This window comes from Engraulis encrasicolus, chromosome 24, assembly GCF_034702125.1.
Source record: "Engraulis encrasicolus isolate BLACKSEA-1 chromosome 24, IST_EnEncr_1.0, whole genome shotgun sequence".
Classification (NCBI taxonomy): domain Eukaryota; kingdom Metazoa; phylum Chordata; class Actinopteri; order Clupeiformes; family Engraulidae; genus Engraulis; species Engraulis encrasicolus.
In genome coordinates, this window is record NC_085880.1 from 43,932,077 (window position 1) to 43,944,576 (window position 12,500).

The 12,500-nt window shown below is 43.8% G+C and overlaps 1 protein-coding gene across 1 annotated transcript in view; it reads left to right on the top strand.

Moving 5' to 3' along the window:
• Positions 1–12,500, top strand: part of LOC134441358 (CUB and sushi domain-containing protein 1-like) — a 617,842-nt gene that overhangs the window by 558,867 nt on the left and 46,475 nt on the right. Inside the window, exons 54-55 of the mRNA XM_063191634.1 lie at positions 3,718–3,891; positions 4,764–4,937. Coding sequence (XP_063047704.1) covers positions 3,718–3,891; positions 4,764–4,937 — 348 coding nt within the window. The remainder of the gene's footprint in view (positions 1–3,717; positions 3,892–4,763; positions 4,938–12,500) is intronic.

Sequence of the window (12,500 nt, forward strand, 5' to 3'; positions counted from 1 at the left end):
AGGCCAGTAAAGCTGCCTGCTGCCTTGACCCAAACCCCTTGGCACCATATTTTGTTAGTTTTAGAGGAAGTAGGCAAATAGTAGTGACTCTCATGGTGAGTCTTGCCTTAAATTCCACCATGCTGCTCCGCCATGCTTTATGAGCCAGGCCACGCCCTCCTAGTGGCGCAGCACCTTTGCCGTTGGTTCTAGTCAGAGTATTGTTTCTGATCTCCTGAAAAATCGGGAACTCCACCCACTTTGTCAGAAGCCAGTCAACCGGAGGCGGGTCACGCATGCCGTTTGGGAAACGTTAATTATTATGCTCTTGGTCAGACGAAGTCTCAAAGAGATTTGAAAGTCAATGATAATCAGGCTCATGCTTTATAGTCATATAAAGCAACTCTAAAGAGGAAGTAAGACTGACCAGTGAGGTACAAGCTGAGAAACTGCCTTGAGGTTTTTCACGGCATGCATGGCACAGTCCTCTGTATCCTCTGATGAGTTACATTGTACCAGGAGGAAATACCTGAACATGCAGATAGCTATTCACACAGGCAGCCATGTAATTTGCTTTGAATCAAACTATGTATTAGACATTTTCTTCTCCCCTTAGCTTGACATTACTTTGGGGGGGGAAGTTGCCTGAGAAAGCCATACTTCTTTTGTTAGCTGTAAAGTCTCACCGCTGGCTGACGACTGAATAATGCCTACAGTGACACATGGGGGCCGCGCTCCTGCTATGAACATTTCCCTTTTCATTCACCCTGACTGGCGGCTACTGCTGCATGGACAAGAGTTTTCAGCTCTGGCTTTTTGTTCTGCATCCGAATTTGTCTTCATCACAAGTTGCAGCCTCGGCTTCTTGTGGAACATTCTAGAAGCCACACCTTGTAATGGATTTGCATGGTGAAAGGGAGGTCAGTCTCGACTCCTGCTCTGTCACAATACATTTTCTTATGGAGGAATGGGTGATATAGTCCCATTTTCCAGGCATTGTGCAATAGCCTGTCATTCCTAGCATTGGCAAACCAAACTATAGCATGGCATGAATAATCTAGGATTGCACCATAGAAAAAAGCTGAAGGCTGAAGGTGGAATGTTGTTCATCACCCACCCTAAAAAAGGAAAAAATAATTGAAATTGAAAAAGACTTGCTAGACACATAAGACATTGTGACTGGATGACAGACTCCTGCCATAGCAGTGATTATACCCTTTGTTGCACTTGACCAACTTGCCAGGCAAATTATTTTGCCGATAGGCTTCGTCTAGTTATAGGCAACACTTCGTGGATCAACTTGAATGGTTGATTGTTACTACACTAAGTAACAATTGAATATTTCTGTACTTCACTTGCAATTCTGCTGATACAAAGTATGATATTAAGTGTATGAATCTCAATAAATATAATTGAAATATATTCTTATAGGCAACACTTGAAAGTGAAAACCCACTTGGGGAACTCCAACTCCCATTGTCATTGTGACTGCACTCCACAGCACACAAGTGCACACTGCACACAACAACATTGCATTTATGCCTCACTCGTGCAAAGGGCCAGGCCCTAATTGCGCCCCAAGGGAGCAGTGCGGAGGGACGGTACCATGCTTAGGGTACCTCTGTCATGGAGGAGAATGGAGGAGAGCACTAGTTCATTTCTCTGCCCACCAACCTGGCGGGTCGGGAGTCGAACCAGCAACCTTTGGGCTACAAGTCTGAGCATATAGCAACCATCTTCCATACACTGAGGCTTAGCTGTAGTAGCATTCTAACAATATATGCCAATGCATTGTTCAGTTGTTTTGTCTGTACGCTTGCTTTGTTTATGTACTGATGCACACAGACAGACCTTATTTGGAAAAGTTTTAAAAGATGTATGTCTCCTAATCTATTAGATCCCATTCCTCTCACCCCTGTGTTTCAGGTATGGGTGCACAATAATGTATTTGTGGTGAAAGTACTCATCATTTTCAGATTCATAAGAGGAAGCACAAAAATAAATCCCACCCAATCTTACTGAAAGAAGCAATATCACCAGACTAGGCTATCAATGATTATTGCCTGAAATAAATTAAACAACTTTAGACTTTTTGTAACGTGTTTGAGAACTGAGAGATCTGCTGATTTTATAAATGTGTGTTCATAAATACGTATTACGACTTACTATTGATGTCCTATTGCAAAATTGTGTTTATATCAACATATCCATACGGTGTATCTGGTAATACCCAATTTATTTGTATTTTCAATATATTTTGTCTTCTCAACACTTAACCTTGGCGCCACTACTTAAAAACATGTCTTGAAATAACCATCACCAGACTCTACTGGCATTATTACTATTGCATTATTATTTCTGACATTTGCTTTTCTGTTAATCTACTCCTATATTTAGCATTGTGTATTACGTTTGCAATGAAAGTGCTTAGGCATTTGCGTCAGAGGGCTGTATCCTTGCCATATTTTCCAGATCTCTGTTCGTTGGTCTGATTTCCATTTAATAGAGCATTGGTGTCGATATGCACTTTATGTATTGGTCTCACGTTGTGACACGCTGTCAGAATGAGGCATGGCAGTCTGGAGCCATAGGCAGCCAGGGAGTTTGATGCATGGGCCTAATGTATAGAAATGACCATGTCAATTTTAGCCTACAGCACTTTTGGTGGCACGTGGAAGGGAGGAGGTGGAGGGGGAGGGAGAAGAGGAGAGAGAGGGAGAGGGGGAGAGGAGGAGGGAGAGGGGGAGAGAGCAGGGGTGTTGTACAGGGGGAGTTAAAGTGTGACGGAGTCACCAGGGCCCCATGTGTATAGGGGGCCCACACAGTAGTCTGATTTATGAAGATATATTGCTGGGGGGGGGGGGGGGGTGTCCATTGGAGCTGATTGTACATAGGGCCCATAATTGCTGCTACGCCCCTGGGAGAGAGGGGTGGATGTTTCATGGAAATAACAGACTGGAATGGAGGTCTTTCACAATGGCTTGTCTATGCCCTTGTACTCATGCAAGGGGAAGTGGTGCAGAAATGAAGGCAACTGTAGGGCTCCAGCTTTGACAAGAGCCCGTTTAAAGGGACACTGTGTGAGATTTTTAGTTGTTTATTTCCAGAATACATGCTGCCCATTCACTAATGTTACCTTTTTCATGAATACTTACCACCACCATCAAATTCTAAGTATTCACTGTGACTAGAAAAATTGCACTTTTCATACATGAAAAGGGGGATCTTCTCCATGGTCCACCATTTTGAATTTCCAAAAATAGCCATTTTTAGCTGCAAAAATGACTGTACTTAGACCACACTAGAAAATATTTGTTTATTACTTAGTAAACTTGCATGTAAAGATCAAATTCTGCAATAGGCAGCCCAGTGTCAATGAGCAGCATAGTTGCAGTACCTTTTTTGACCATTTCCTGCAGTGTCCCTTTAAGGGCAAGAGTAGGCAAGCTTGGCCTAGCCATGGCTCTAACCGCGTGAATAGACCAGGCGCAATGCGATTCAAGCGACAGAGCAATACGTGCGATTGAAGAGACCACAGTATGTCCATTACAAGCAGAAGGCAAAGCATTCAAACATTCCCATGTGTTTTTCAATACTTCAAACTGTGTTGCTAAGCACACTCTAATCACAACAGGCGCCACACATTGTGTAAATGTGTTGTTGAGTTTGTTTATATTTTATGCATTTCCGCCCCCACCCCCCCTTGTAACAGTTTAATAATGTCTTGTTGCTTCACAGCTGGGCACTGCGACTCCCCAGATCCCATCGTCAATGGACACATCAGCGGGGACGGATCCAGTTATCGGGACACGGTTGTGTACCAGTGCAACATGGGCTTTCGGCTAATCGGCACCTCCGTCCGCATATGCCAGCAGGACCACAGGTGGTCGGGACAGGCCCCCGTTTGTGTCCGTGAGTATCTGGTGGTGTGTGTGTGTGTGTGTGCGTGCGTGCGTGCGTGCGTGCGTGCGTGCGTGCGTGCGTGCGTGCGTGCGTGCGTGCGTGCGTGCGTGCGTGTCAGTGTGTGCGTGTGCGTGTGCGCGCGTGTGTGTGTGTTGCTTATTGAGCCTCTCTGCCTCAAACTGTGTAATTGCAGTCTCTCTATTTATACTGCCGTTTTTTTGGGGGTTTTTTTACTTCCATTGCGACACGACTTTAGCAAAGAATAAACAAATCAGCACACATTCTTCTACTATGTAGTTATGTTTCCTTTTTTAGATCTAAGATCTGTGCAAGCTTTTGGTTGTTAGGCATTTTTTCAGAGAGAGTAAACCATGGTCCATATCAATATAAAAGCATAATTGCACAGACAAAGTGTGTGGGTTGTGTTTTCTTCTTAATAAAGCTGTCTACTTATCCTTTACCTTGATACTGACGAGCTCTGGTGATTTCAGACTTCTTAGAGAGCTTCGTTAACCCTCATCTACCAAATGTCTCTGCGTGCTACTGGTAACAGCAACAAGTAATCTGATTTTAGAACAATCAGAACCTTTACCTCTGACTTAGCTACCAGCAATCACCTTAAAAGCTTCTCCCTCCTTCAAGCTGTTGGTCAATCAAAGGTCCTCCTATTAGAGTTAGATACATCAAGCCTGTACTTTTCCTGGACCCTATTACATCAGGTGCATCTTGCTCGAATAGACGAGTCTTTGGCTCAGTGTTCACTGGATACAAATCAGATAGTCGGCTTTGCCAGAGTGCTTTTGTCATATCATTTCCTGTAGCACCACAGGAAGTACGTACGGGCGAGGCCAGGGCTAAAACATTCTTGTAATTATCCGCAGCGATCACCTGTGGTCACCCGGGCAACCCAGCCAACGGCCGCACCAACGGCAGCGAGTTCAACCTGAACGACGTGGTGAACTTCAGCTGCATCACGGGCTACGTGCTGCACGGAGCGCCCAGGGCACAGTGCCGCATGAACGGCCAGTGGAGCAACTCTCTGCCCGTGTGCAAGGGTAAGGATGGGCAGAGTATGCTGTCTTCTTTTTCAGTTTCCAGGACACATGCATTACATTACATTACATTACATTACATTACTCCTAACTGACTCTTTCATTCAAAGTGACTTGAAGTTCTTAAGAGGGTGGGTTTTTGAACATTCTATAAAAAGAATGTGTTCTATAACAATGCAAGATTCTACAATTCCATATTGTATTGAATGACGCCCAGAATTCTATAGAACTTTCACTGCCCGAACATTCCCGTCACACCGGTGTGACGGTACACTCTTAAAGGTTAAAGATGCACTGTGTAATAGTGTTAGTAGCTCATTTCCAGAATTCATATTGTCCATTCACAAATGTTTAAGTATTCATTATGGCTGGCATTCATTATGACACACATGAAAAGGTGGACCTTCTCCGTGTCTGCCATTTTGAAATACCAAAAATAGACATTTAGCTCTTTTAGCTCTTCCAGTGTGCAAGGGTACACACAAGGATGGAGAGAGTGTGCTGCCTTTTTCAGTGTTCAGTTTCCAGGCTGTGGTCCATGCTTTAAATGTACACCATTGCCCTGTACTGATTACCACTAATATGGCTACTTTGCTCTGACTAGACTCATTTATAGTGGGTGCGAGTGACACAGCGATTTTTTATGTGGCGCAGTGTAATTAAGCCGCAATCTAGGGCCCCCCCTCCCCTAGGGTCCGTTGGTTTGTCTTCTTCGAAGGAGAACCCCAGAAAGATTCAGCGAGTCAGCCATCGAGTGAGTAATAGTCGCTAATTTTGTTGCTTGAAACATTAAGCATTTTAATAGTTCAGCCATTTACGCCTCTCGGCAGGACATGAATGGTTTGGCCCTTTACCGACAGTGTGTGTTTTGTAATGTAATGATGAAAAGGCAGTAGTTCTTGATGTGTCATTATTCCCTACACAGTAGTCTCTACCTCTCTTCTTTATTGTGTTCCTGTGGGAGAGAAAAAAAAGCTGCCGTCTGCACCGAAATAAAAGGGGACTGGACCCGTTCCCTCCTCTCTCCCTGTGTGTGAGGTGGTCAGCTCGGTGCTTATACACCATGACTCAGATATTTTTTTATAGGGTTTTTCTTTTTTCATCTTTATACGTGCTCACAATGAAGCCAGCTTCAAGAGGCAGCACACATTCTTTACATTCTTCCCCTTCTGTTATTTATCCCCAGAAACAATTACGGCTCCCCAAAGGGACCAGAAAGGTCAGGATTTGCCAGCCTAAGCAATTTTAAGCAACGTTAAGGTTTTGTTTTATATATTTTCGTCCCACCTCCCCCACAATCCCCACAATCAAAGGGCCGCTAAGGGATCGTTTGCCACACTTGCTACATACTATGTACAATAAAAGACTATTCTCTCCGATCATTACAATGTTGAGCAGGTCTGTAGAGCTGATTCTACTGTATACTTCAGAGTCAGGTTTCAGCCTAGCGCTTTGGCCCCTTTCACCCCTGGCTGCTGCACTCAGCTTGTTCACAGCTCTTGATCTGGCAGGGCTCCCATAGACTGGAAGGTGCTCCGAGGCTGGATGAATGGACATCTCTCAAACCCATCTCTAATGGACATCTCTCAAATCCCAACACACAGACACACACACACACACCTGATCATAAGCTAACGACGATCTTAGTATTAAAGAATAAAATAGACAAATGCCCCCCAATGGCAACTAAGCACCACCCACCCTCAGTTGTATCCTTCTCAACGCCCGCCCTGGGTGGAGGGAGGCTGTAGAGCCCCCGTTGAGAAAGCCTGACCTAGTAGGCAGACTAGGACCCAATCAGACTACTGATTCTGATTGCAGTATATACAATTTAAGTGGCGTTCACTCCTTTATTGCTTCTTGGAATTTTCCCGACCTGGAGAATGAAATTCAGTTAGCATCACTCACTCTACGAACAGGCAAACACAAGGCCTACTTCACCTCACTCAATCAACTGCTGTATTAAAAAATTAAAATATAGATTGCATGAAAGTTCATATGAATATTAGCTTTAAGTTTTTTTTTCCCTCAAGAAAGAGCAATGTAGTTAGCTAGCCTGCAGGCAGGCGTGGTGGTGTTAAATATTGATGGGCCTGTCTTGCTGTGGCAGGGGCCATTGTGGTCAGGCTCAGGCCCGCCAACATGGGGGGACAAAAGGGTATGTTGTTCTGGGCCCAGGGAGATAGGGGGCCAAGAATTGGGTCCACATTACATTGTATGTACTGGGAAGGGGGCCCTTTCAGATGACTTTTGTCCTGGGCCCAGCGAAAGCTGTCAGCGGCCATGTGGTCAGGCTTGTCGTTGCCTGTACATGTGTTGACATGCAGGCTGAACTGGCAGCAGTGTGCAGTAAGTCAGCCACTCTGAGATGTGATGCGATGCTGAAAAGCTGCTGGTGTTACTATGCTCTCCTCTCTCTGCAGAATTACTGTTCCATGAAACAAGCTGAGGGAGACAGTGAGAATATGTTGCAGCAGCATCTCCTCCTCCCTCCTCCTCTTCCTCCCTCCTTCTCTCTCTCTTTCTCTCTCTCTCTCTCTCTCTCTCTCCTCTCTCCTCTCCTCTCTCTCTCTTTCTCTCTCCTCTCTCTCTCTCTCTCTCTCTCTCTCTCTCAATCTATCTCTCTCTCTCTCTTCATCTCTCTCTCTCTCTGTCTCTGTCTCTCTCTCTCTCTCTCTTCCTCTCTCCCTTGCTCTCTCTTTCCCTCTCACTTTCTGGTTTTATTTGTTTTATTCTCTTATTCTCTTACCCTTTCTTTCTCTCCTCCTCCTCGTCCTCCTCTCTCTCTCTCTCTCTCTCTCTCTCTCTCTCTCTCTCTCTCTCTCTCTCTCTCTCTCTCTCTCTCTCTCTCTCTTTCGATCTCTCTCTCTCTCTATCTCTCTCCTTCTCGCTTTCTGGTTTTATCTGTTTTATTCTCTGTTCTTTCCCTTTCTTTCTCTCCTTCTCTTCTTCACTATCTCTCTCTCTCTCTTTCTCCATCTCTCTCTCCCTCTCTCGCTCTCTCTCGCTTTCTGTTTTTATCTGTTTTATTCTCTTTCCCTTTCTTTCTCTCCTTCTCTTTTTCACTATCTCTCTCTCTTTCTCCATCTCTCTCTCTCTCTCTCTCTCTCTCTCTCTCTCTCTCTCTCTCTCTCTCTCTCTCTCTCTCTCTCTCTCTCCCTATCTCTCTCTCGCTCTATCTTTCTCCGTCTCGTTCTCTCTGTCTTTCTCTCTGTTTTTCATTCTCCCTTTCTCTTTCTTTCTCTCTCTGTATTAAATATTCCAGTCATGTTTATTGATTGCACAGGGTTGCCTGTGTGACAAGAAAAGAAGAATGCATTTTCTTGGCACAGAGAGGGCCTTGTTTTATTTATCAATACTCATAAAATCCCATCCTAAAATTAACACAGAATGGAAAATGTGCACTTTATCTTACATACATATGCATTTTGAATCATCTTTGGAAGCACAATTCTCAGATAATCAACAATAAGGTTTTTTTTGTTGCTTTCATTCCAAGTCATACTTAGTCAAATGGATGTTTGGCATTTGCCCATAGCCACGTGGTGTTGAAGGTTTAAATATTCATGTTCCCAAATAAACACCTAGCTAGGTAATTGCATGATAAATCATGGGTGGGACGTTTTAAGGTTATTACAAAGAGAGCTCCAGGTAAGTGCTACCATTAGGCATGATGCACTCCAGTAGGTTAGCCCTGCTCTGCTGTGTGCGTTTTGGGGTTACAGACTGGGAGTTAGAGTCCAAGGAACCGTACAGCGTACAGTACCTGTTAGGCAATTTAATACTTAAATACAGACAAGCACTGTAGCCTAAGTCTGCACATGCTGTGTTTTTACTGTATGTTTAGGGCTATGGTCTGTAAGTTGGACTATTGTTCACATGTTAGGGGTGCACATTTTCTACAGGATTTTTTCCACCAACCTTACAATTGTACTGTGCACTGCAACTAGAATGTGTAGTTTCGTGATACATACTGAAATCTGACATTGACAGAAATCTATGTTTTAACGAGACAGGCCCAGCCTTTTTTCATATGAGAAGCAGAAAGATCTCTCTCTATAGACTCATAACACTGACATTCTATCTCTGACAATTCACTTCTAACGGGTGTCCAACAATCATCATCTTTTTTTTTCTTTTTTCACTGGGCCTTTCAAATAATAGAGGCTCTAATAAAAGCAGAAGCATGCCAATAACAGGTGCCAATTATCAATTTTTCAGGGTTGTTTTTTCCCCCGTCCTCTCCCCTGCCCACTTCTCCCTGGGGGCCCAATTGACTGCCAAGGCATTGGCAGGTGTCACTGAGGCAAAGCAATCTGTTTTGTTTCCCCTGGACATGACTTAAACTCCGCTCCTTCACCTTCTCTCTCTCTCTCTCTCTCTCTCTCTCTCTCTCTCTCTCCCTTTCTCTCTCTCTCTCTCTCTCTCTCTCTCCCTTTCTCTCTCTCTCTCTCTCTCTCTCCCTCTCTCTCTCTCTCTCTCTCTCTCTCTCTCTCTTCCTATTTCTCTCTCTCTCTCTCTCTCTCTCTCTCTCTCTCTCTCTCTCTCTCTCTTCCTTATTCTCTCTCTCTTTCTCTCTCTCTCTTCCTTGTTCTCTCTCTCTCTCTCTCTCTCTCTCTCTCTCTCTCTCTCTCTCTCTCTCCCTCTCTTCCTCTCTCTCTCTCTTCCTGTTTCTCTCTTTCTCTCTCTCTGTCTCTTCCTCTCTCTCTCTCTCTCTCTCTCTCTCTCTCTCTCTCTCCTTTTCTCTTTTCTTTTTCCATCAGACTGAAGGGCAGTGACTGAAGGCTAAGGGCTAGCCAAGTCTGCGGATCAGAGTCGAGTACAGTACAGTACAGTACAGTACAGTACAGTACAGTTGAGGACGATATTATTAGCCCCCCTCCTGAAATTAGACATATCTCTTCATTGATAATTGAGAATGATCATTATTAATAAATGCATGTTATTCTGGAAACGAATACACCATGGAGATAGTATCCAATAAGTTACATTTGGAGTTTTCCATTTTCACAATGAGTTTAAACAAAAAAGTGTAAAAATGGCAAGGACAAAATTATTAGCCCCCTTATCATTAATAGTCAATACAGTGCCATTTATGAACAAAAAATGACACCAGGCACTTTGATTAGTTGTTAACTATGTTGGCACATGTCCTACCAGGGATTTTGGCCCATTTTTTTCATTGCAAATAGTTAAGCTGGTCCAAATTGCATGGATGTTGAAGATGGACATTCATTTTCAGCACTCTTCAAATACTATCTAAAGGATTGAGGTCTGAACCACTCCATGACCATGGTTTTAGTATCCCTGAAGAACATTTGAACTATTTTGGATGCAAGTTTTGGGTTATTATCTTATTGAAAGATCCAGTGAAGATCTTAACTCCCTCTATGAGCATATTTTTGCAAGGTCACTTTCCACATTCTATCATAATTTTCAGTTTTTATGGTGCCGTACACCCAAACAAGGTTTCCTGTGGCTGAGGCTGCCACAGAATGATGCATCCACCACCGTGTTTAATTGTGGAAACCATCTTATAACGATTCAAGGTCTATCCCTTTCTTCACCTGACAGAAGCAGAATTCATGCATCAAAGCAGGTGCAATTGAATATCATCAGATGAAAGCAGAGACGTTCAAAACTCATTTTTGACTTTCAAATGTTCACAGGCAAAGCTCAATAACACTCTGATATGCACTGCCTTTAGTAAAGGGGTTCTTCTGTGATGATGGCCCCAAAGCCCAATATGATGACAAGCCCTAACAACTGTCTTTCTTGGGGGGGAAAAAACCTCCAGGTGAGGCCAGGTCAATAACAATCATCTAGGCAGGTGTCCAATGCTTCTTTGGTCTAACGAGGCTAAGCAGTTTCCACAGTTACACATAGTGGAAGGGCATCAAGTTTAGTCTGTTATTCAGCCTCAGACACAGGGAGTCTGGGTCTGAATCTGGATTGCTGGGTCTTCCAACAACATTGTAACCCAAAGCATACATTTAGATTAGTTCAGAGGTTCTTCAAGGACACTAAAAGCATGATATTGGAATCACCCGATCATAGTCCAGTCCTCAATCCCACTGAGAGTCTGTGGTTAATGTCTATGCTCAGCATCCATGCGATTTGGACCAGCTAGAACACTTTGCAGTGAAGAAATGGGCCAAAATCCCTAGTGGGGCATGTGCCAACCTAGGTAGCAACTTATCAGAGCCTGTTGTCAGTTTTGGTTCATAAATGGCGCCATATTGACTATTAATGATCAGGGGGCTAATAATTTTGTCCTTGTCATTTTTGCCCTTTTTTGTTTAAACTCATCGTAACAATAGAAAAATCTAAATTCAACTCATTGAACATTATCTCCATCAGTGTATTTGTTTCCAGAATAACAGAAACGGTGAATAATGGTCATTCTTACTGAGAAATCAAGAGAAATGTCTAATTTCAGGAGGGGGGCTAATAATATCGTCCTCAACTGTAGCCACTTCCTTGTTACCGCTCCTTAGATGTGTGTTACTTGAGATGCAGCAAGTGGTGAAATCCAGAGAGTGAGTGAGAGAGAGGGGTTTTATTTTTAAAGAAAGAGTGGAGCATCGGATCGGAATACGTGTTTTCTAGCACAGAGAGAGAAGATGCAACAGTGAGTGGAGAGATGAGGTAGAGAGCCGAGATTTTTGTTCTTTTCAAGAAAGTGTAGCATTTGAATATGTTTTCCGTCTCGGCAAAATGCAACATTTGAACTCAGAGAGAAGTCAGCTCACAAAGAGGCCAAGACATAGTCACATTCATAAGCTGCATGCAGGCAACAAACTTTGTTACTCGATTTGAAAGAGAAAGAGGGAAGAATAAAATATGCACAATGACAAGTTTTGTATTATTGGAAATATTTAAACTCAAGGTAGCATTGTCTGCAAAGTCACATTCACAAGTTTGGTGGAGGCAACAAACTTGTGCAAACAACAAACTTGTTACTCTTAGGGAAGGAAGAAAGGACAAATGTATGAAATACTGTCGACTACACTGAACTGTACTGTACCAACTGTTTATCCTTGTCCTCTACTCAAGCAAGGCGGTCCCAGTCCAAACGGTTTTCTGCCATTGTCCCTTAATGGTGGAATAAGTGACCACTTTTCTACAGTAGCAGGGTCATTGCTCTCAACCTTCAGCTAGTGAAAACTCATCTCTTCCGAGAGAGCTTCCCTGCATAACATAACTAAGGCCCAATCTCAATTGGCTCTACCCCTTACCCCTCCCCCTCCGTTTTGTGTAGGGATAGGGGTATCCCAATACTCGTTAAGGCAGAGGGGTAGGGGTAAGGGGGAGGGCTTTGTAGCCCTAAAAAGGCAGGGGTTCGGACAGGCAGACTCCGTTTGGAGGGGTTAAGCTAGATTTATGCTTAGGACGCATAGCCTCTGCGTCCGTCTGTTTTCTGTCTATGCGAGTCCACGCCCCCCTCTCAGAGGCTCTGCGCCCGTCGTCGAGCGCCTCCAAAAAATTCTAACTATCCGTCGGACGGACGCGGAGTACGCAGACAAAAAGGCACTATGATTGGTCGTCTCGCTACTTCCTTGTTCT